General features: G+C 40.9%; 1 protein-coding gene across 1 annotated transcript; it reads left to right on the top strand.

Annotated features, from left to right (window-relative positions):
- Nucleotides 1–6259: 6259 nt before the first annotated feature.
- Nucleotides 6260–24391, top strand: LOC127442928 (gastrula zinc finger protein XlCGF8.2DB-like). The gene is made up of 3 exons (XM_051701325.1): nt 6260–6312; nt 9083–9261; nt 21024–24391. Exons 2-3 carry the CDS (start codon nt 9129–9131, stop codon nt 22031–22033), a joined length of 1143 nt encoding a protein of 380 aa, XP_051557285.1. The 5' UTR covers nt 6260–6312; nt 9083–9128; the 3' UTR covers nt 22034–24391.

The raw sequence follows: 24391 nt of genomic DNA, 5'->3' as shown, positions 1-24391 counted from the left end.
AGGAAAGCTTTCTTGGAAGAATCACAATATTTTCTTGTTCCCGGACTTTGCAAATTCAACAAGAGAGAAACGCGATTGGTTCAAGGAATTTAAGAAACTCTTATATCAACGGAAGATCGCTTTTGCACTGATGTTTCCGGCCAAACTGAGAATAGACACCAAATATGGCCACAAAGTATTTTTATGCCCCAAAACAGCACTGTCCTTTATAGAAACTATGGGTGAGTAAACCATTGCATGTTACTTATGTGAGTGGACTGACTCGCTGTACATAACTCGACTGTCTAAGGAAGCTGGGTGCCATTTTTGTTTCTTTCTGCGTTGGCTCCGCCTAGTGGCTGGAGTTTGTTTTTTGGAATGACACTTCCTTCAAGAAACTTTTGCATTGACGGAAGATCGCTTTTACACTGGAGTTCCTGGCCAAATTGAGAATGGACACTATAGATGACCGCAAAATATCTACATGCCCACACAAAGGATGTCTTTTATAAAGCTGATGGACTGAGCAAGTCATGATGTATTTTTTCTATGTGGCCTCCGAGTAAATTTGACTATTGATCATCCGAGGAACTGGGATGTCTATTTTGTTTCTTTTTGTGCTAGTTCTGCCTAGCAGCTGGAGTTTGTTTTGTGGAATAACACTGCTTCGGGACAGTTATGGATGAATCTATTTGTTCTTTGTACTTATGCCTCCTGTTGGCTGGAGTTTGTTTTTCTGGAGTATTTTCGCAGGACATTGGAATGATTACGTCATCTGCTGCACTCATAACAGCTGGTTCACTGAACACTTGAAACACTTGTTTGTCTGTCTGAGGAAACTGAATGGCTTTATATCAGCTGGAATTTGTTTTGTGGAGGAACACACCTTCAAGACAGTTCTGTGAATGAATCTACACATTCTTTTTGTTTATTCTGCCTGTTGGCTGGGGTCTGTTTTACAAAGTATTTTCTGTTATGTACTTTTGCCTCACAAAATCTGTATAGAAGCACTGGACTTGAGCAATCCGATGGCAAAGTTGTCGTGGGGCTTCTCATATGTGTACATGGACCTTCTGAGTTTAGAGGGTTTGACGCCAGTTGGTGCTGTCATGTGCGGGGTTAATGCGCACGTTTTTCTTTTTTCTGTTTGTTTTGTTCAGGGGAAAGTTCGGGGTTTGACTGTTGCATTGATGTTGAAATGTGGTCTTTGTAATTTTGTTTTTGACACACAATTTATTTTTTCTATTATATCAAATGTCAAATGTTAATATGAGTGGGATATCTTTCTCCACATGGAATGTGAATGGGTTGGGGCACCACATAAAAAGAAGGGTCCTCAGTCCCACCAGCTCCACCTCAGTCTTCCGATCCCCCAGCTCTGCCTTGCTCCTCCGAGCCTCCAGAGCTGCCTTGGTCCTCCCTGCCATCGGCTCCACCCTGGCCCTTCGAGTCTTCGGCTACTCTCCGGGCACCAAGTTCCATGGCTCTGACCCTTGAGCCTCTCACAGCTCCACCTTCCATGGCTCTGCCCCTCGTGCCTCTCATGGCTCCACCCCACATGGACTCTGCCCTGGTCCCATGCCCCTTGCCCTTTCTTGCCACGCCACGCCTCAAGACACACCCCCCCCCCCCCCCAGCTCCCTACAGAACTTTGAATTTATGTCATGTTTTATGTGTTTTGTTTATGTGTTGGGGCCTCGGGAGCCGCCCCTTAGTGGGGGGGAATATGTCATGTGTATTTTGTTGATTCATATAATTTATTTTGAAAAGTTTAGTTCCTGTTCCCTTGTCATGTGATTTCATGTTTTCCCTCCATGTTTGTGTGTCATGTTTTCATTGGTTTATTGTTTAATTAGCTTGTTATGAGTTCTGTTTGTTCATTGGTCGATGTTTCCCATGTCTAGTATTTAAGCCCTCATGTTTGCCATTATCCATTGTCAAGTATTGAATGTAACTTTGTAGTCAAGTCAAGCCATGTTAAGTCAGGTCTAGTCATGTCGTTTATGTTGGTTTTGTTTTGTCATCACGTTTGGATTACTGCACTTGTAAATAAACTGCACTTGGGTTCTCTTCACTCCTCCGTCATCGTCTTCGTCATTGCCAGCAGTCAGCATCGTTACATCTGTCTTGTCCTGGAACCATTAGCAGCCGCGATAAGAAAGGAGGATCATTTTCCAAGGGTGGTGGCGGGAGGCGTGGCGCATAAGCTTCTGCTTTATGCAGATGATATTTTATTATTCGTCTCTGACCCTACTAAATCTATGCCTTGCCTCCACAGAATTATTAATTCCTTTTCCAAATTCTCAGGATACAATGTCAACTGGTCTAATTCCGAAGCTTTGGCTCTGACAGCATACTGTCCAGTAACTGCCTTCCAGCCAGGTGCCTTCCAGTGGCCCAAACAGAGCATTAAGTATATGGGTATTTTATACCCAACAAATTTGTCTGATTTAGTTAAAGTTCATTTTAACCCTTTAATAAAAGGATTTCGAGTGATGTAGACAGGTGGGCTTCATTACATTTATCGATGATTGGGAAGGTTATTGTTATTAAAATGAACTGTATTCCAAAATTTGTATGGACAGAAGTGTCCAGAGTGTTTAATTCAGATGTTTATCTAAATGTTGCCTCGAGCCTATGGCTAAACCCCAAACTATGCATTAATAAGTCCCCTTTTTGTTGGTCGGAGTGGATTGCGAGTGGGGTTAATACACTCAGTGATCTTTATGAGAGTGTTGTGATGAGATCCTTTAAAAATTTTGTTCAATATTTTGGGATCCCCAGATCTCAATTTTTTAGGTATCTTTAGCTACGCCACTTGCTCTGTACTATTTTTGGGAATAGCATACACCCCCCTCAAGCAGCAGATACTCTAGGAGAGGTGATTTCTGCTTTTGGAAAAGGTCATGAGGCATCAGTGTATTACTCCCTGCTAATTCAGAGTCTGGGGGACGGAGTCTCAACCACTCTCAAGAGATTATGGGAGAAAGATTTAAACTTAGAATTGAAGGAGGGAGAATGGGCTAGGATTAAAAAAAATAAATAAAAACTGCATCTAGAGATGCAAGGGTGCGCCTTATACAATTCAAGATTTTACATCGGTTCTGTTGGACCCCCTCTAAATTATACAGGCTTGGTCTTAAAGACACACCCACCTGCTGGCGATGCCAGTCAGCGGACGGAGATATAACCCATGTCTATTGGGGGTGTGTTGAAATTCAAAAGTTTTGGTTAAAGGTGCAGAGTCTGGTGTGCGATGTGTTAGGCATTCAGGTATCATTCTGCCCCAGACTCTGTATCTTGGGTGATGGGGTGGTCATTGACATTGAAAGTAGACACATAAAGAGTTGGGTCTTAACCAGTGTCATGATCGCCAGGCAGATCATTTTGAGTGGCTGGAGGTTGGCTGGAGCGCCCTCTTTTCAGGAGTGGTGCTTGGAGATGGGAAGGGTGGTGGCCTTTGAGGAAGTTACATTCAGAGGAACGGGGAGGTATAAAGTGTTCGTGGAGAAATGGGGCGGGTATTTGTCTTTGTGGATGTGTGATTATTGTTGTTGTGTTTATCTGTTTATTTATTTATTTTATTTTTTTGTGCATGTGTGTGTCTATGTCATTTGGGACCACTGTTATGTTGTTGGGGTTAGGGTGGGATTGGGAGGGTTAATAGTTGGGGTTAAGTTTGATTTTATGTATATATGTTTTGTCTTATGAGTTACATATATGTGAATCAATAAAGATTGTTAATCGAAAAAAAAAATTGATCATACCAGTTGATGAAATTATCATGACGTCACACAGCAGGCCACTGCATTCCCGGGTGCTTTCTGTGGTGACAGGTTTGTTTTGAGTAGTGTTATGGTACTTACAGTGTCAAATGATTACAAAATATTAATATACTATTTTGCCCAGTTATTGCTCTTTTTAATTTATTCTCTCTAAACAAAGCAAATGTCAGCTTTATCCATTAATTGCAGGAAATATTTAAGACATTACAGTATGATTTGCTGTAAAGCTGCCTTGAAACAGTGTGCATTGTAAATAGCACTTTTCAATTAAAAATTATTTTAGAAATAATTGATTCTTTATTAATTAACTGAACATCATATTGTTTTTGACAGTTATCCTTGTTTTAATGTGTTTTCAAATGTAATCCATGTTAATAAATAAGTATATGACAAAGTGAGCAGAAGGAGAGAGTTGTTGTCCATTCATTTGTATAGTGATCAATTTGTTCACAGAAATTAAGATCACAATAAAGACAGCTATTATATTGTCTGTTTGTATTTCTTAGCACTGCCCTTCATTCATGAAACATATAATTTTTTGCAAATCATTTGTAAAGCCATTCTGATGTAAATTATCATGTTCATGAATGTTTGTGTTTTTTCAAAATTTTGTTGGTACAAACAAAATTTACACCTGCTCCTCATCATGTGGAAATCTAGCGTAAGACATCCGAACATTTTGTGTCTTTTAAGGGAAACTGCCATGACTACATTTTGATAAAAGCAAAATGAAATATGTAATGAAAAAAATAACTAACAAATAAATAACATAAATTTGGGAGGAAAATGTGGTTTGTTGTTTTATTATTTTAATAAAACGTATACTTCATTGAAAATGTTTCATAGCTCATGTTTATTTCTTCAAGTTTGAATCCATCTTTGCTTTATAAATGTAATATAGTTTTTCCTGCAAAAGTGCTTGGCATAGGGCTTAAAGGTCATGGGAAGACACAATTTGGATTAATTTTCTCGAAAAAATCAATACCCTCTAACACGACTGGTTTGACAGTTTTTCATTTGATATGAGCTCTGTAATTTAGATTTCACTAATTCACCATAGGCATTGATATATTGCGTTCAGTTTATAATACATGGTCAGTGTTAATGCTGTTATAGCTATAAATAAACACGTGAAAATTCTTTAAATAAGGTGCATCGTGCCTCCAAAATAGCACCAACCCGAATCTCAGAATAGAATTCTCAGATGATATTCTTCTCACCACAATTGTACAGAGAGGTTATCTGAGTTACTGTGTTAGTCTGGCCAGTCTCTGTTGACCTCTCTCATCAGCAAGGCGTTTCCATCCAAAGAACTGCCGCTCACTGAATGTTTTTTGTTTCTGGCACCATTCTGAGTAAATTCTAGAGACTGATGGTTGATGTGAACATTAACTGAAGCTGCTGACCTGTATCTGAATGAGTTTATGCACTGCACTGCTGCCACACGACTGGCTGATTAGATAATCGCATGGATGATTGTTGGTGCCAGATGGGCTGGTTTGAGTATTATATAAAATTATTTTATAAAAGATAAAAAGGATAGCACTGATAGATTATAGATTAACCTTGTATGAGAAGTTTATACATTGACACATATTTGCTAAACACTTTGCATTATAAAATGTTCCCAGAACACACACAGTACTCCTTATCCATTTTCAAAATATGTAAAAGTTCCCAGATCTGAAAAAAATCTTTGTGGTTTTCTCCATATGCAGCACACTGCTAAATTCAGTTAACAACTTTTGGAAGGGACTCTTAATTAAAAAATGTTTATTTATTTTGCATTGTTCAGCATTTCAGTTTCATAACAAAATTCCTTAAAATGAGTAATCTTTAATAAGATAAAGTTTCATTAATTTAATTTAGTTAAAAATTACACAATTCAGTTTGATGGAATTTTGTTATGTGAAGGGGGAATGCATGGTTAAAGGGAATTGGAGTAAAGGTCCTTGTTTGCAGAAGTTTAAAACTCTCCTGATCTGATTCCAGATACTAAAAGAGTCCACAACTGCAGGGTTAACTTTTATGATTGCATTAGAACAGTTTGTCAGTCAAAAATCAAACAAATAAAGCTTTAATTGAAGAAAAATATGCATCTTGTATTTTTTTAATTTCAAGCTGTAAACCATTTACAGTTTATTATTGTTACTGGTAATGATTAATAGATTTTCATTCATTAACGCTAACGGTTGTCGATTAAGAACATTTCTTTAAGTTCGTAACCCTAATTTGGAGTTTGGGTTGGGAGTCAAGAATTATATACAATTCATATATTGTACTCATTTAAATATAAGAATTTATTATTATTGTACTGGGTTGCTCATGTTTTCCTGAGGGGCTCCGAAGCTGAACACCACAAGGAAGGAAAGTGAAAGGAAAAGTAAGAAAATGAGAAAAAAATCTGAAGAAATAAACCATTATTGCACAATAGGTGGCGATATGCGAATAGAATGCGAATCAACAAAAAGTAAAGAAGAATAGGGTTGTGATGATGTCATAAATGCTGCGCCACGGAATGCTCAACGGTCTCCTTGTTTGAGGCAGGGTAAGTGTTTTAAACAGTAAAGAAACAGAAGTTAAACAACGTAAAAAAAAAAAAAAAACACCGTCTACATGTACATGCAGCCCAGTAATGAAGCAATGGGGCTTTAAATGCAAATGTTTTGAAAATGGGTTCATCACTCGAAGCTGTACACAGTTCAATAAACTCATCTGGTGGTCAAAAAATTAAGCGCACCTAGTAAGCCTCTGTAAATGACGCTGTTATTTGGTTGTGAAGTGATAAAATACTATCAACGCCATACAGTATGTCGTTTTCGTGTTTTGTTAACTTAAGTGAACAAAGTTACTATGTTATGTTAAAACGTATTAATAATGAATACATGAATGAAAATGAATAACTGAACATGTAGATTGGAAAAACATGATTGTGGGCTGGGCAGTAACCTTTTAATAACGGGAGTGTTTTTGTGCGACTCTATTAGGTTCAAACTTGTCTTGCATTGTTCAGATTTGTGTAGATGCATATTCCTTTATTCAGCTGCTCTTTTACTCGTCTCACAAACAATAAAAAACGGAATTCAATTCAAATATGCAGTAATTCAATAATATTAAAATTGTGAGTACATTTTTTTTTCTTTTTTCCTGATGATACCTCATGATTTACATTATAATTACATGGTGTTTTGACTATGTACATTAATTCATGTGTATATATAACTGTACCTTGTGTTATGTTATTCTGCCATTAAAACAATGCAGTCAGGTTCAGCATTTAATTTGAACTGAACTGGTTGTAAAATATTGCATATTAAGAAAGCCTTTATGTAGACTCAAAGTTATCACATATTTATCCCTTCACATGTTATTATTCAGAAAAAAAAAACAAGTGGTGAAATTTGTCTTTTTGTAAAATGTGCTCTGTCGGCTTTCAGATATTTAACACAAGCACACACACACACACACACACACACACACACACACATACTGGTCTGATAAGGATCAGAGTTCCTCAAATCTGTCCACCAAAAAGCAGATCCTTGTTCCTTGGTTTGGTTGATTCCAACAAGAACCAAATACCAACAGTGTAAAACTCAATAAGAATCCAAATATTACAAGTAGTTTTTTTTAGTTTTTTTTATTGCCAGAACAAAGTATACAATAGTGTACAAAAATATACAAGTTTATACACACACACACACACACACACACAAAATAACAGCCAGAGTGTACATTCAAATCTCAAATATTCTTTATTCATGAAAAACATTACAAGTCGTCTTAGCTTTTTTATTACCAATGTTCTCTAAACAGGTGCTATATTCTTTAGTTTCCTGGAGGAAGTGAATACAATTTGGCTTTGAACTTGACCATTTCTTTTTGTGTGTTAAATTTCCCCAAAATAATAAAAAGTTGTACAAGAAAAATACAATTCTTATTATCTACATTTGAATAATACATACAGATGTCAAAATCATTCAACCTGACTAACATATCAGTTTTATTTCTAATAAAGTTTTCCATATCCACCCAAAACATCTTTGTGTATGCACAATTATAAAAAAGATGGACAATAGACTCTTTTTCTAATGAACAAAAATTACAGGAATAATTAATATCCAATTGAAACCTCTCTAGTACACTTTTAGCTGGATATATACCATGTAACATTTTAAATGTGACCTCTTTCACTTTGTTTACACACAATTTTTCACAAATTTCCATGCTTTGCTCCAGTCTATATTTTTAAATGCAGAGGTCCATAATACATTTTGTGAATAGCTGTTTCATCTGTTATGATATTTATAATATGTTGGTTAGTACAATTATGTTTGAGAATGTCTATATCACCTATAAACATGCTGCCTTTTACAAATAAAATCTCAGAGACATCACTTTCACAAGCTTGAACAAACTGCACAGCTTGTTGAGGTATGGCATCAAACAAAACAACATACACTTTGGGGTTAACAGGCAATCCAGTTTTCTCTAAAATTTACTATAAGACAATTTCCATCTGCCAAATATTACAGGTACTGCCTCACTTGCTTTTAAAAGCACAGACACCTCATAGCTTTTACTCTCATGCAACACCTCGACGACACACATCCACAGTACCCCCCCCCCAGTGGACTCAATTGTATCTGCAGGATGTGGTGAGAGATTTAAAGGGAAATACAGAGTAATTCAGTGCTTCTCATGTCAGCAAATGCGTAAAGGAAAATTAATTTGCGAAATTCGAGTAGTATTTTAAATACTTGATTGGCTGGTGTAGAACTAGTAATCGATTACTCGTGCACATCCCTAGTTATACAGGTGCATCTCAATAAATTAGAATGTCGTGGAAAAGTTCATTTATTTCAGTAATTCAACTCAAATTGTGAAACTCGTGTATTAAATAAATTCAATGCACACAGACTGAAGTAGTTTAAGTCTTTGGTTCTTTTAATTGTGATGATTTTGGCTCACATTTAACAAAAACCCACCAATTCACTATCTCAAAAAATTAGCCTGTATGTGGCTGCAAAATTGAATAGGCAGTTATTAAGCAATTTAAGATGTATAGAATCTGTGTTTGTTACTTCATAATTTACTTTGACTGGCTGTGTTGTTGCTTGTGTGATGGGAAGAGAATAGACAGTGTTGTTCGGAAGAAGAGAGCGAGTGAGACGAGTAAATAGCACTACTGCACCGGACCTCTGACTGGTGTCTTTATATTAAAGAGAAGCTGAATGCATTACCTTGAAAAATAATTGAGATTAATCATGATTCATTATTTAATCTATTTTTTTAAAGTTGTAAATTCTCTTTTACAGGTTTAACGAAGCAAAACCAATATCAAGTACCCACTGGAACCTGCTTATGTGCTACTTTTCTACATGTACCCCTAAAAAGATGGAGTTTGTTAAAGAGGAGTTTATTAAAGAGGAGAGTAAAGATTTCAGTATTTCAGAACCAATCAGACTGAACAATGAAGATACTGAGGAACAAAGAGGTTGGTGTCCATTCCTGATTTTTATTTAATGACTGCTGTGGAACATTAAGGTAACAAACTTTCAGTCAGTTCACCAGAGTTGGTGGTTGTTGTTATAAAAGCTTTAAAATTAAAACAGTTAAACAATCTATAGAAATATAGAAAAAGTAACCTGGAGTAGGGAGTGTTAACTCGACTCTTAGGATCTTTTTATGGCCCAATGATTTGTGCGATACATAAAAACGGGTGGAATCTCAGAATCTAATCAAAAAATGGAATTAACTATAAAACACGGATTGTCACGGAATTTGACATATTTGGGATACATGAATGTATAAATGCACATTTAATCTAAATAAAATTGTGATGTGTCTTAGTGTGATGATTAAACAAATTAAACAAATTTAGTTTGTTTAATTTAATTAAATAAATATAAGGTCTTGCATGAGCTGTGCGCTTTGTAAGTGAATGTGAGAAGCCACTGCTTATACACTAACCGCATCATTAACATCACGTGCGGTCTGTGTGTATATTAATGACAAAGCACAGAGCACTTTATTTACTGTGAAATGCAGCACATGCAAAGTATACAGTATATAATTAAATCATTGCCTTTTGCAGTTTAAAAAGTGCATTAGGCCATATTGCGAACTGCTTTTCCGGAGCCGAGAAGTCATCAAAAACATCCGGTTTTCCACCAAAATGCCTAATGAAAAGCTCCATTTAACTAGACACGTGAAATCGAAAACATGTGACAGAAATATATTACTTCTGTGTAGTCAAATCAGACAAGACAGGGAAGGCAAGACAATAAGAAGGAGAGGAACTAGGGAGAAGGAAGCTAATCAACTGGCCAAGATCTAATGATAAGGAAGCATGGAGCAGACTAGATTATGACCTGTGCTCCACATTGGAGAATGCACTTAGGGGAAGGGTGGAGGCCAAGCTTAACATTTTTAGTGACATTGTTAATGAGTAATGTGTTGGCAGATTTGGTGATGTGTTAGTGAGGAAAAGTGGTCTGAAGGTGATGGGTATGAGAGAACGAAACACTCCAGCTGGTGAAAGAGCGGAGGCAGCTTCACAAGGCATGGAGGAGGGCAGAGGAGTGTGAGAAGGAGGGCCTGAAGGTATTGTGGGATGACATAAGGGCTAGGCTAGCAGTATACAGGGAAGCAGAGAAAATTCAACAGCGGAGAAAAAGGAAGTAGCATGAGAGGGTGAAGTTTATAAAGGACCGTTTTGTTTGCCAGAAATCTGCTGGGAGAAAAGAGAAGTAGAAAGCTGGTGATGGCAAAGGAGAACTAGAAGACCCCATGAAACAGTAACTTGGTGATCCCAATAAACACAGCCGTCTCTGTATCCATCTCTCTCGGATATGTCCTACAGCCAGCGAAGCCAGTAGTGGAATTTGATGTAGCTCCTCCCAAGTTGAGTGAGATCAGGCAGGTGGTAGAAAGAGCCGGTGCAACTTTAGCTCCGGGTCCAAATAGGATACTATATAGGCTGTTTAAGTACCCCACAGTTCTCCAACTGTTATGGAGACTTCTGAGAATTGTCTGGAAGAAGCAGTGCATACCCTTGAGGTGGCGATGAGCAGTAGCCATCGTTATACTCAATGAACAGGAATCCACCAACAGTAGTCAGTTTAGGAGTATTGCACTATTAAATGTGGAGAGAAGTTTTTCTTTCAGTGGTAGCAAAGAGGATGTCTGACTACCTCCTGAAGAATTGATGCATTGACACAAGCTACCAGAAGGCATGTGTACCAGGGTTTCCTGGGTGTGTGGATCATGCTTCAGTAATATGGGAGCAGATCCAGTCTGCCAAGAGAGACAAGAAAGACCTCCATGTTGTCTGGCTGGACCTGGAAAATGCCTATGGATTGGTTCCACACCAGCTCCTCAGCTATGCAATGGAGTTTTCCATGTACCAGAGTGTATTAGGAGCTTGGTAGACAATTATTATGGGGACCTGAAAATGTTATCCAACACAGGAAAAGTGATGGTAGTTTCAGAAATATCTAGGATGGTGGATGAAGGGTATATGATTAGAGTAGTCAGCCAGCAGCAGCAAGGGTGCTGGACAGTAAAGGAGGGTACATCTGACAGAGCTTTTGGGTGGGCTGACCATGGAAGGTACCCCAGGCCAGACTAAGTTTTCTAATAAGCTCCTCCTATGACACCCTTCCAAGCTTTGGAAATTTGTCTCTGTGGAATGGCAAAGAGGAGAGTTGTCCCCTCTGTGATGCCTCAAGAGCAAATCTGCAGCATATGTTAGCTGGGTGCAAGACCGCCTCGGCACAAGGACGGTACAAGTGGCAGCATGATCGGTAAGGATGGGCATTTTCTAGTAATTTTGTAGTTGAGTACTCTAACCCACAAAAAACGAGTACTCGATTACTCGTAAATTAAAATGCACATAAAAATAACATGTATGACACGCACGTGAATCTTATGTTTTATTCACAAATGCAAACAAGAATGGTTTCAAAATAAAATAACTTCAACAAATTATGCTTTTCTTTTGGCAAAAAGTTAATGAACAATATTCATTAATAAAAATGGAAAACAAGTGAGATTTAAAAATAACAGTAGAATAAACCAATAGTGATAGCATGAGATTAATGCACAGATATAAACTCTCAGTCTACATAAAGGCTATCACATTTTTATCATTTCACATGTTATTCATAAAACATGTGGTGAGTTTAAAAAAAAGTTTTATTTTTTTTGTGAGAAATAAAAAAATAGCTTTTTATAAAATGCGCTCTGCCCGTGTTCAGAGATTTAACATACATACACACATACCAGTCTGATTAGCTTCCGAGTTTGCTTCACATTTTCTTTCCAACAATAAAAGCTGATCCTTGTCTGTTAGTTTGCATGACCCCACAATAACTGAATACAAATAGAGTAGAATTCAATATGAATCAAAATATTATACAAGTATTGCCACACTTTGCTTTCAAAAGAACAGACGCCATCATATCTTCTCTCATCCAACACCTCGATGACACACTCGATCAGTCTGCAGTCTGCTTCCCAGTCCAAAAAACAGCTTTCACATTACCGACTTTTCATATGAACCATGCTCCGTTTCGGGCTAAACTGCCAGTGTGAAAGCCCTCTAATATAGCACTGCTCAAATAGTGTTTTTAATAAACCAGTAGCATGTGCAGAACAAGTACTCGATTACTCATGCACATCCTGAATGATCAGGTCCTGCGCAAGCTGGCAGAGACCTTAGGTACGTGTAAAGGCAAAAAAAGGGGCAGTTCATTGATTTTCTTCAAAAGGGATGTCCTGCACAAGGCACTGTATGGAGGGAAGCCAGATCAAACCATGATGCCTGGAAGTGATTGGACAATGAAGGTTGACTCTGGCCAGCAGCTGAAATTTCCTTCTGAGGTCTCCATTACCTCCTTAATGCTGGACAAAGTGTTATGGTTGGCATCAGTTAGAAAAGTCTTAGTGATTGAGCTTACTGTCCCATGGGAAGAGGGACTGGAGGCAGCCTATGGGAGGAAGAATCTAAATATGCTGATCTGGCTGCCGAGTGCAGGGAAAATGGAAGGAGGACTGCCATTTACTCTGTGGAGGTCAGGTGTCGAGGATTTATGGAAACATCAATGCAGTGCCTATTGAATGACATTGGTATCGTTGGATCAGCCCAGACTCGAACCTGGAGATTATAACTCGGACTCTAACCGAGAGGTTGAAAGCGTTCTGTCTTGGATTAACTGGCTCAGACTCAAACTGAGATCCTGTATTATCCTCCCTGAGCAACAAAATGCTCACTCTATGATCTGATATGAGAATCCTGTATATTCTGCTGTTTGTGCTACAGCAAAAACCCAGACAGACTTCAGTTTACCCCATTTCCTCATTTATTTTAATTCAGTAGGGAGGTCCCAATCAGACACGGTTGGAAGACTCTCCACTCAACAAAGTTAAACAAAAGCTTTTACACATTACATGTATGACCACATCCCACAATACTTGTTTACTTCATTCTGATTGGTTTAAATCTTATTATTAAGCAAAAAAAAAAAAAAAACTTTTTTAAACAGGTGACATAAGGGAATTGTCCATGTCTATATTCATCACCCAAGTCAGTATACCAGAAACATATTACAGCATTACAAAAACTTTTGTCTTGGCTGGTTCTAGTTCTTCAATTCACAGCTAAGTATAATTTTCCAGACATTATTACTATCACAAAAAGACAGTTTGTTCTCATAAAAGTTCTCTGCTCTTACATACTTAGCCCAAAACTTTCCATCACATGACATTTCAGAACGCTGCTTTCTGCAAAAACCCTGGTATAAACCATTTGCTTAAGTGTATGTAAACATGGTCATTGATATGGTCTCTAATCATTATTCTTTTATCTGTATTTGACAATTAACAGTAGTATCAAATGTCTTTCTTTAAAAAGCACATATAAAAAAAGATTTTTTTCATGATCTTACCTGTATTCACAAAATTCAACAAAAAATACAGTAACAGATGGCAACCGGTGCATATTATGACCATATATAGCATTTTAGCATAGCATTAGGGCCATGAATGCAGAATATAAACATTACAAATTACACATTATCTAATGCATATATATTTCTTTAAATCAAGTAGTTTAAAACAGCTTCTTTTAATGATCTCGTGTGCATTCTGTTCATAGACTGAGGCAAGTAGTATTGCGTAATGCGTAAAGACAAATTTTTAGTCACATTGGTTAATGTTTTACATGTAACCCCGGACACTCCCATGCCGTTACCCCCGCCAGCATTACAGAAAATGGGGGCGGCGGACGACCCTGAGGCCTTCCTGGATTTGTTTGAGCGGACCGCCGAGATCTGGGGCTGGCCGCTCGGCCAATGGGCAGCCCGACTGATCCCACTATTGTCCGGGGAAGCCCAGCTTGCGGCTCAACAACTGCCAGCGACGAGCCTCCTGGCCTACGGAGATTTAAAAAGAGCCATCTTGCAACGGGTTGGTCGCACTCCGGAGGAAAGTCGTCAACTCTTCCAGAGCTTGAAGTTGGAGAGCTCCGACCGCCCGTTTGCCTTTGCCCAGCGGCTCCGTGACGCCTGCTGAAGATGGCTGCTAGCGGGGGACCGCGACGTCCAGGGGATTATCGACCAGGTGGTACTGGAACAATTCACAGATCGACTGCCAAAAGGGACGGCGGAGTGGGTCCAGTGCCACCGCCCGGCGTCGTTGGAGGAATTTATCCGACTTGCGGAGGACCACATGGCGGCGATCCCGAGGGCAGAAGAGCCCTCCTACATTTTCTCTCCTCCCTCTGTTTCTTCCCCCTCCCCTTTCTCCTCTCGTTCTGCTCTCTCTCCAGGTCCCGTTTCTGCCCCACGCAGACGAGGAGGACTTCAGCCCCTGAGACCAGTTCCCCGGGTGTGGGAGGCGACAGCTTCCCCTACTCCAATGCCCCGCCGCTCTCCCCCTCAGGGGGGTGCGCCCGCCGAAGCAAGTGCGGACGTAGCACCTGGGCCGGCCTGCTGGAGGTGCGGAGACCCGAGCCACTTCCGAGATCAGTGCCCTCTGATGGAGCTGGGGATGGTGGTGCGGGTCTCTGACCTCCCACAGGCTGCCTCCGACCGGGCCGGAGCGTACCAGATACCGGTAAGTGTCAAGGGGGGTACTCATCAAGCGTTGGTGGACACCGGGTGTAATCAAACCACTATCCACCAATGCCTGGTTCAACCCGTGGCATTGGTCACAACTAAAACGGTGAAGGTGAAATGTGTACACGGAGATATTCACAAGTATCCGGTGGTGACCCTGACAATTAAATTTCGGGGGAAAAAGCATAGAGTGGAGGCCGCGGTTAGTTCCTGCCTCACCCATCCGCTGATTTTGGGGACTGATTGGCCTGATTTTAGAGTTTTATTAAAGGGAATTTGCGTGGATGGGTCCTGTACGAAAACAGGGAGATGTGTGATGTGCGATGCTCTGGCAGGGGAGGCGGAGCCGGGGCCGTCCTTGACAGCTCCACGTCATAATGACGAGAGAGGGGGAGAGGCTGCAGCCCCTCTCCTTCTCAGGGAATTCCCTGACAGGGATTTCCCTTTGGAGTAGTCGTGTGACGAAACCCTCAAACACGCCTTTGACCAAGTGAGAGTCATCGATGGTCAACGACTCCAGCCGGACATCGCCCTTTCATACCCCTATTTTGCAATTATAAATGAGCGGTTGTATAGAGTGACACAGGACACTCGGACCAAAGAGGATACAACCCAACTTTTGATTCCAAGGAGCCGTCGGGAAATGGTATTCCAGGCGGCTCATTATAATCCCATGGCGGGTCACTTAGGAGAAAGGAAGACACTGAACCGTCTAATAGCCCGTTTCTATTGGCCGGGCATTGGCGGCGATGTCCGCAGGTGGTGTGCGGCATGCCGCGAATGCCAGCTGGTTAACCCACTGGCCACCCCAAAAGCGCCATTGCGCCCTCTCCCTCTGATCGAGGTTCCCTTTGAGAGAATTGGAATGGACCTCGTCGGGCCATTAGAACGGTCAGCACACGGACATCACTTTGTATTGGTCCTAGTGGACTATGCAACGCGATATCCGGAAGCAGTGCCTCTTCGCAACATCTCAGCATGCAGTGTTGCGGAGGCGCTCTTCAAAATAATCTCCCGGGTGGGGATTCCAAAAGAAATCCTCACCGATCAGGGCACAACGTTTATGTCACGGACACTACACGAACTGTACGAGTTGTTAAATATTAAATCGATTCGCAGCAGCGTGTACCATCCTCAAACAGATAGCCTGGTGGAACGATTTAATAAAACCCTTAAAAATGTTGGGCCTCATGTATTCAGATAGAAGACAAAGGCAGGCCTAACATTCATAAAAAACATTCCTCAAGCTCCCTCCTAAGTCGTAAATCTTACTGATAAAAATCGCGCCAAAATCAAACAAAGGGAGTCCAAAACAGACTACAAATCCATGAAGCCTTGCTCACTAAAGGATCGAGCACTCAACTCCTATTGGATGAGGCACACAACAGAACGTCCCTCAAACATGACATCATCAGGACTTCAAATAATTCTGAAATGCTTCCAAAGTGGCTTCCCGTGACTTCGTTCACCGAATACGGACGTAGCTTTTTGCTTCTCTCCGGTGCAACCTCGTGGCTTAAGGAAGTAATGTCCGACTTGAAACTGTAGCCATACAATCTCCATCTCGCTGGACGAGTTGAGATTACTCTGTGTTCAACCGAACACTCTAACGGATCCGAAGGAGACCGCCGAGCAATTCGCATCTTCATCCGTTGGCCTACAGAAGTGAAGAGATTAAAGATTTATCTTCCATCTTCAATCAAGTTGACATTTCTGAGTTCTCCGCCAGCCCGCCGAGAACCAACAGCCGTACCGGCCGCCGACAGCGCGAGGAAACGGCTCTCGTCATCACACGAACCTCAAGGAACCGGGTCAAGGTTAAAGGACGGAGGAAAACACATTCTACCTGTGTCCTCATGCGATACAAGTAAGAGGTTACGTCTGGGCAGAGATAGATATTATAGCGTGTTATTCTTGTGTTTCAAGGTTTTTGCTTGTACAGTTTACGGACCGCCATGTCCGCTCCTAATTAATACTCAGGGTATTAATTATCACGAATTTGTTTTGCTGTATTGTGGTCCAACCAAATTGGACTGTTGTACATTTTCGCCATCGCGGGTGAGACAGCAACTGAGTTCATCCATTAAAGAGTCAAATAACAAGGGACTTTTACGAGCCCCGCTCGTAAAACCGCGTCTCTGAGTGATGAACCCGGCTGCTTTATATCCAGCTATCGCGAAATCAGCTTTCGGGCTGTCACTGAATCATCTCTCTCTCTCTCTCTCACTAACCACACTGACACACACACACACACACACACACTGTCACACACACACCTTATGTGTTATAGAATTATTTTTATTTCCATATCTAATCATATCACTGTTTAGTTTGTAGTTGTAAGTCGGAAGTTTATTGACTGCATTGTATTAATTATTAATTGATATTACTGCATAAATAAACTTTGTTTATATTACAAAGAGAAGTGTTTTGGTTTGTTTTGCATATGCCTGTGTCGTGCTGACGGGATGTCAGTGCTCGGATTCAAACCTTCATTCATTGTTTTTTTCCCCGAAAATCGATATTCTTCGGATGTCGATTTTCCTAAGAAAACAATCTAATATTGAGACTGTTTTAATATTCGGTTATTAGTCCCTGATTTCAGGGTGGTGCCCCGTCAATGTTAATCCTTCTATTGATTTTTGATAATTGATAATTATCTTTGAATTTGAATGATCAATAAGCTAGTGTTAATTTTAATTAATGTTTCATCGACGTTAACAATTAACGATTATCTTTGATAACTGTTGATTTAAAGGATTAAAAAAAGCTAACATTGATTCTCATCAATGTTCTATTGATTTTAATAATTAATAATTATCTTTGATAATTATTGGTTATTGCTAATAACCAAACTTGCTCCTAAACGTAGCACACTACATTTACTGGAGTCCCATATGAGGTTTAATGAGTTAGATCCAATTAATTAATTTAAATATTGATTAATAACTACAGAAATAGTTATTAATTATTTCTGATAGTAACACTGATCTAAACAACCAGTAAAGCCCTACAAAAACATGATTCGTAAGTTCGTGCACGATGATGCTAGAAATTGGGATAAATGGCTTGACCCCCTGTTATTTGCAGTACCGAGAGGTCCCGCAAGCCTCCACTGGCTTCTCCCCATTCGAGCTGCTGTATGGGCGACGCCCACGCGGTGTGCTCGATGTATTGCGAGAAGCCTGGGAGGAGGGACCTTCAAACAGTAAAAATGAAATTCAGTATGTTCTTTATCTTAGAGCAAAACTCCACACTTTGGGACAACTAACACAGGAGAATTTGCTCCAAGCTCAAGAACGACAGCGCCGACTGTATGACAGGGGAACTCAGCTAAGGGAATTTGCACCGAGAGATAAAGTGCTTGTATTGCTTCCCACATTGAACTCTAAATTACTCGCCAAGTGGCAAGGACCCTTTGAGGTCACACGACGAGTGGGAGATCTCGATTATGAGGTTAAACGAACCGATAGAGGGGGCGCACGTCAAATATACCACCTCAATCTCCTGAAATTGTGGAGGGAGGCGGTTCCCATGACGTTGGCTACGGTAGTTCCCGAGAAGGCGGAGCTCGGACCGGAGGTGAGTTCAAAACATAAACAGTTCACCCCGGTCATTTGCGGAGACCACCTCTCACCGAGCCAACTCGCGGAGGTTGCTAGGTTGCAACAGGAGTTTGCAGACATGTTTTCCCCTCTACCGGGACGTACAAACCTCATCCATCACCACATTGAGACCGAGCCGGGGGTCATGGTACGTAGCCGCCCCTATCGACTACCCGAACACAAGAAGAAAATCATTCGGGAAGAATTGGATGCAATGCTTGATATGGGGGTAATAGAAGAATCCCACAGTGATTGGTCCAGCCCAGTTGTTCTAGTGCCTAAGAGCGACGGGTCTGTGCGATTCTGTGTGGATTATAGAAAAGTCAACGCGGTGTCTAAATTTGATGCATATCCAATGCCTCGATCAGTTGGGCACTGCTCGTTTTTATTCGACATTGGATTTAACGAAGGGTTATTGGCAGATCCCCTTGACACCAATTTCCCGTGAGAAAACCGCCTTCTCCACACCGTTTGGATTACACCAATTTGTGACACTTCCGTTCGGTTTGTTTGGAGCCCCGGCTACGTTTCAGCGTCTCATGGACCGAATCCTCAGACCGCATTCAGCTTACGCATATGCAACATCTGAGGGCAGTTCTGAGATCGCTGCGCCGAGCGGGACTCACAGCGAACCCCGAAGAAGTGCGCGATTGGACGGGTGGAGGTACGGTATCTGGGGTTCCACTTGGGCCACGGGCAGGTGCGTCCCCAAATTGACAAGACAGCGGCGATTGCGACCTGCCCGAGACCCAAGACCAAAAAGGGGGTAAGACAGTTCCTGGGGCTGGCTGGCTATTATAGAAGGTTCGTACCTAATTATTCGGATGTCACCAGCCCGCTGACTGATCTCACTAAAAAGGGAGCTCCAGATCCGGTCCAGTGGATGGAGCAGTGTCAGCAGGGGTTCACGCAAGTTAAAGCTGCACTTTGCGGGGGGCTGCTTTTACATTCACCTGACTTCTCTCTCCCTTTTGTTTTACAGACAGATGCTTCAGACAGGGGGCTGGGGGCTGTACTCTCGCAGGTAGTGGAGGGGGAGGAGCGCCCTGTGCTGTACATTAGCCGTAAGCTCTCGTTAAGGGAAACTAAGTACAGCACCGTGGAAAAGGAGTGTCTCGCCATCAAGTGGGCGGTCCTCACTCTCCGATACTACCTGCTGGGGCGGGCCTTCACCCTCTGCTCGGATCACGCCCCACTCCAGTGGCTCCACCGCATGAAAGATACTAATGCCCGGATCACCCATTGGTATCTAGCTCTTCAGCCGTTCAAGTTCAAGGTGGTCCACAGACCGGGGGCGCGGATGGCTGTCGCCGACTTCCTTTCCAGGAATGGGGGGGGGGTGGTAGGCAGGCCGGATGCTGCCCCGGCCTGAGTTGGGCGGTGGGGATATGTGGCAGCGGGGGCGTGGTCAAGCATCTTTCCGGAGAGAGAGACTGGACACAACAGGCCCGAACCAGAGCAAGGATTTGTTATTACGAGTAATGAGAGTTTATTTTGTGAAGCGGAGTGTGACAGTGGTTTAACTTAGTGCTTAACCTGAGACGGTAAATTGTGCTGCAAAGAGGAAGAAATAAATCCTTACCTAAACAAGGAAAGCTGCTTCTTGCCTCCTCCTTTACAGACATAAAATGTCAAAATGGGGAAATAAAGTGCTCATGGAAAAAAGTGTCCATAACTTAGGGGGAATCTGGTGTCCTCACAGGGGGCGTTGTGTAGGTTGGGGAATGCCCATGGGAAGGTCCAGGACGTGCACAGGGTCTGGTGGTTGCACACACTCCCCTTCTAGGTTCTGGGACGCGAGGGGCAGAGCAGCTTCTGTTGTGGCCTGTCTCCCCAGGGGCCGTGGTGTGAGGATAAGGGTGGCTCGGTATCCTAGTCTGTCAGCCGCGACACGTGCTGTCATTACCCAGCGACACATCTAATTTGCGCCAGGGTTCTGAGGTAGGGGGTCCAGCGGTGCATCTAATTCGGCCGGTACCCTTCCCGCTCTTCATCCTGGACCTGCGAGGACACCAGTGTGTGCACTGGTGAAGAATCTCTACATTTTAATGGCAGCAGTGATGAGGCTCTATTCACCTCAGGTGTACCTCATCATCCGCTACCCAAAGGAGACTTCTTAAATTGTGCCCCTCCTCTCTCCTGCCCACTCCCATTGTGAGCCTGGCTGAAGGTTGGCCCTCAGAGGCGGGGTGTTGATAACAAGAGGGAGTGGCGGGTCGTTCAACCACACAAGTTTTTAAATACGTTGATAAATATCTGTGCATATCACCTCTGGTTAGCACTCAACCACCGAGGTTCTCTTGGTGATCCGTGCAGTCGTATCACTACAGTACAGGGAAAAGCCAAACTCTGTTGCCTATTCCAGGATAATCCACTGAACATGAGAATGATAGAATTAACCTTTCAGGATGACAAAGATCACACAGCACAAACAGAGATCAAGTATTCATTTCTATTTGTTTGCAGTTCACATTTATTTTCTTTTTTCACAGTTATCCCTATTGTATTGACTGATGTTCATGTGTTCTTTTTAGAGCTGATGGAAGTGAAAGAGGAAAGTGAGGAGCTGAATGAAGAGGAGGAGAAACATCAGTATCAGAAACCTGATGATTTCATAACTGGAGAAAAATCTTATAGCTGCTCTCAGACAGAAAATAAATTCTCACAAAAAAGAACTCTTAGAAGAAAAACAAAAAATTCTTTCACCTGCCCTCATTGTGATAAGAGTTTTAAACATAAAGGAAACCTTAATGTCCACATAAGAACTCACACTGGAGAGAAGCCTTTCGCATGTCTTCAGTGTGGAAAGAGTTTCAGGCAGAAAGTAAACCTTTCGTATCACATGAAAACTCACACTAGAGAGAAGCCTTTCACATGCCTTGAGTGTGGAAAGTGTTTCAGACAGAAAGTAAACCTTTCGTATCACATGAAAACTCACACTAGAGAGCCTTTCAAATGCCTTGAGTGTGGAAAGATTTTGGCAAGTCCATGTAGCCTAAGAAAACACAGAAATATTCACTCTAATCAATTACACCACTGTTCTCATTGTGGCAAGAGTTTCAAACAGGGAGACAGTCTCAGACTTCATCTGCGCTATCACTTTGAAGAAAAGCCATTTAGCTGTGATCAGTGTGGTCAAAAATTTATTTTTGCATCAATGCTAAAAAGACACTTGAAACTTCATGAGTCTAATGAGAAGCCTTACAGCTGCACTGTTTGTGGAAAGAGTTTTTCACAGCTGGCTTATATGAAACAGCACCAGAGAATACATTTGGGTGTAAAACCTCATGTATGCTCAGAGTGTGGTAAAGCTTTTATCAGAGCTGAAGACTTGAAAGTGCATGAAAGAATTCATACTGGAGAAAAACCTCACAAGTGCTCACATTGTGGAAAGGGTTTCAAACGGCCCAAACAGCAGAAAAGACATGAGAAAGTGCATACTAGAGAGAATCCATTCTACTGCTCTCCATGTGGAAAGAGTTACAGTTCATCAAGTACTCTACGGACACATTTAAGGAAGTTTTGCCCAAATATGTTACATTGAGCAAATTTTATCTTGAGGATCTTGATCATGTGAAAGAGACTAAAAGAGTGAGACAGATATATTAGATATACCAGATTAAATAACCATGATGTCACACAGCAGGCCACCACACTCCCGGGTGCTTTCTGTGGTGACAGGTTCGTTTTGAGTAACGTTATAGTATTTACGTTGTGAGATGAAAACAAATACTAGGTTTGTGTCCCACTGCCCAATTATAGCTTTTTTATCTTATTATCTCTAAAACAAAGCAAATGTCTGTTTTGTTCAATAATTACAGTTATTAGTCACTTAAGTTAGCTAACGTAATCCAGTCCTGGAACACAAGTAACACTACACATCTGATTCTACTGAATCTGATCTGAATTGAGTGTCAAATAAGGGAGAAATACGAAATGTGTGGTTTTAGTGGTACTCTAGGAAAGGATTGAGAAACACTGTAATACATAATAAAAAAAAACATTCTTAAAGGGGTCATGTTTTTTATTTGTATTATTATTAAAGTAGTATATCCAAATGTCGATCACCCCGTGGCATTGAAACGGCCACCTCCATAACCTTTAATAACCACCTTCCTGAGTTCCTAACGTCTATCACCCTTGATCTTGAATCGACAAATTTACAGCTCATTATTTTCACATGCAAATGAGCTTTTGATTTGCCACAAATGTTTGCCAGAAGTTTGCAGCTCTTCGCCAGTAGTGATGAACCTTTACCAAACCTTTTGCAACAATGGACAGTTTGCTGCAAGTTTGCTGCAAAGCTTATTTGCATGTGAAATTTATCAGTGGCGAATTTGCGGCAAATTTGCCATGAACTCTCGATTTTCGTAAGGGCCCCCACCTTTCTTGTTCAGAAACTTCCACAAGGTATTTAAATTAAATTAAATTATACAGTGCAATCAGTAAGAATAAGATTACAAAAATCAAGGTTATTTCACTGAATTTGGGCACCCCTTATCCGAGTAGAAACACTGAATAGATACCCCAGTGGTCTGAAGGTCGACCTTTAATAACCACCTTTGTGAGGTCCTATTGCTGCTGATCTTAAAGCGACTACTCTCATAGTCTTTAGCAATATGTCCCATTGTATGTGAAGCACACAATCAAATTACAACAGTTGTTTGACTGAAATAACTATGTAAAACAAAGTCAGTACACTGTTGCTCCCCAATGCTTATAGTATATTACAAGATTTGGTGATAAAATAATGCTATATAAAGTGAAAATAGTCCAGTCTAACACAAGTTGCGAATGTGAAGGGTTAATAAATCTGTATCCAGCTGTTGGGAGAGGGTTTCCGTGTCTCATCTTAAGGGATGTTTGCAGTTGATTCCACCTTGATCGATTCACCAGTCGACTGACAGTATCGCTGTTTAAAAATGGGACAATGGCCGTCCAAATGTATTAATTGCGACCAAATTACAGGACGTCTTGGCTAACACGAGACAGTTGAGACAGCTGGCAGCCTTCCTAGCATTAATACAACATTTTCTTTCATACCCTTTCACTGCGCTATGCGTTCTTCTTGCATAATAAAATTATTTGATCTCAAATCAGTATTTCATGATCAATTATGTTTTACTTTGGTAAGTAACTGTGTAATAAGCAAGATTCGCTCAGAGTTGGAGATATTTTGAGATAAAACCGACTGACTGTACAGTCCCTTACATATCAAACAAACACAATGTTGAAACAGCCATTTTAAATTTGTTACTCACCGGCATTACTGTCATGTCCAATACAGTTGGCACTGCTCTGTCTTTCAATATAAGGTTCTTTGCAAAGCTTTAATCTTGGCCCTCAAAATAATCAGTAGAGAAATGTGCCACAAACATATAATCCCACACTGATGCTTAGTTTGAACACGCAACCATTCCTAATGTTGGGATCCTTCAGAAGGCTATACAGAGATGCAGTTTATTCATAACAAGGAACACAATAACGTCTGGGTACGTTACTCCACATCTTAATCTTTTTGTTTATTTAAAGCTAATTTTCAGAGTTGGAGTACCTCAGCCACTCTCTCTATGAATTTACTGCAACAATTACATATGTTGTGGAGGCAGGGCTATTTAAATAAAACCACCATTCCTACCAAACTATGGGGCCGATTTCAAAATGAGTCATTTTTGCAAGGTGGAAACAACAAATGCTCTTTTTGGGCTGAAGCTGATGTTTTGAGTTCCGAAACTTTTTCTTACATGTCAAAATATCAAGAAAAAATTTGATTTTTCATGACATGACTCCTTCAAAGACAAAAACATTAAGGTATGACTTTCTATAAAGGTGTTCATTGGGCCTTTAAGGCATTACAGAATGATTTCCTGTAAAGCTTCTTTGAAATGATGTGCACTGTGAA

This window comes from Myxocyprinus asiaticus, chromosome 6 (assembly GCF_019703515.2).
Source record: "Myxocyprinus asiaticus isolate MX2 ecotype Aquarium Trade chromosome 6, UBuf_Myxa_2, whole genome shotgun sequence".
Classification (NCBI taxonomy): domain Eukaryota; kingdom Metazoa; phylum Chordata; class Actinopteri; order Cypriniformes; family Catostomidae; genus Myxocyprinus; species Myxocyprinus asiaticus.
This window is presented reverse-complemented; position numbering and strand designations above follow the sequence as displayed.

Bases quoted from the DNA above. Each gene is read 5' to 3' on its own strand.
- LOC127442928 (XM_051701325.1), top strand. From the start codon at position 9,129: ATGTGCTACTTTTCTACATGTACCCCTAAAAAGATGGAGTTTGTTAAA. The intron at 9,262-21,023 runs GTTGGTGTCCAT...TGTTCTTTTTAG, and splicing joins AGATACTGAGGAACAAAGAG to AGCTGATGGAAGTGAAAGAG.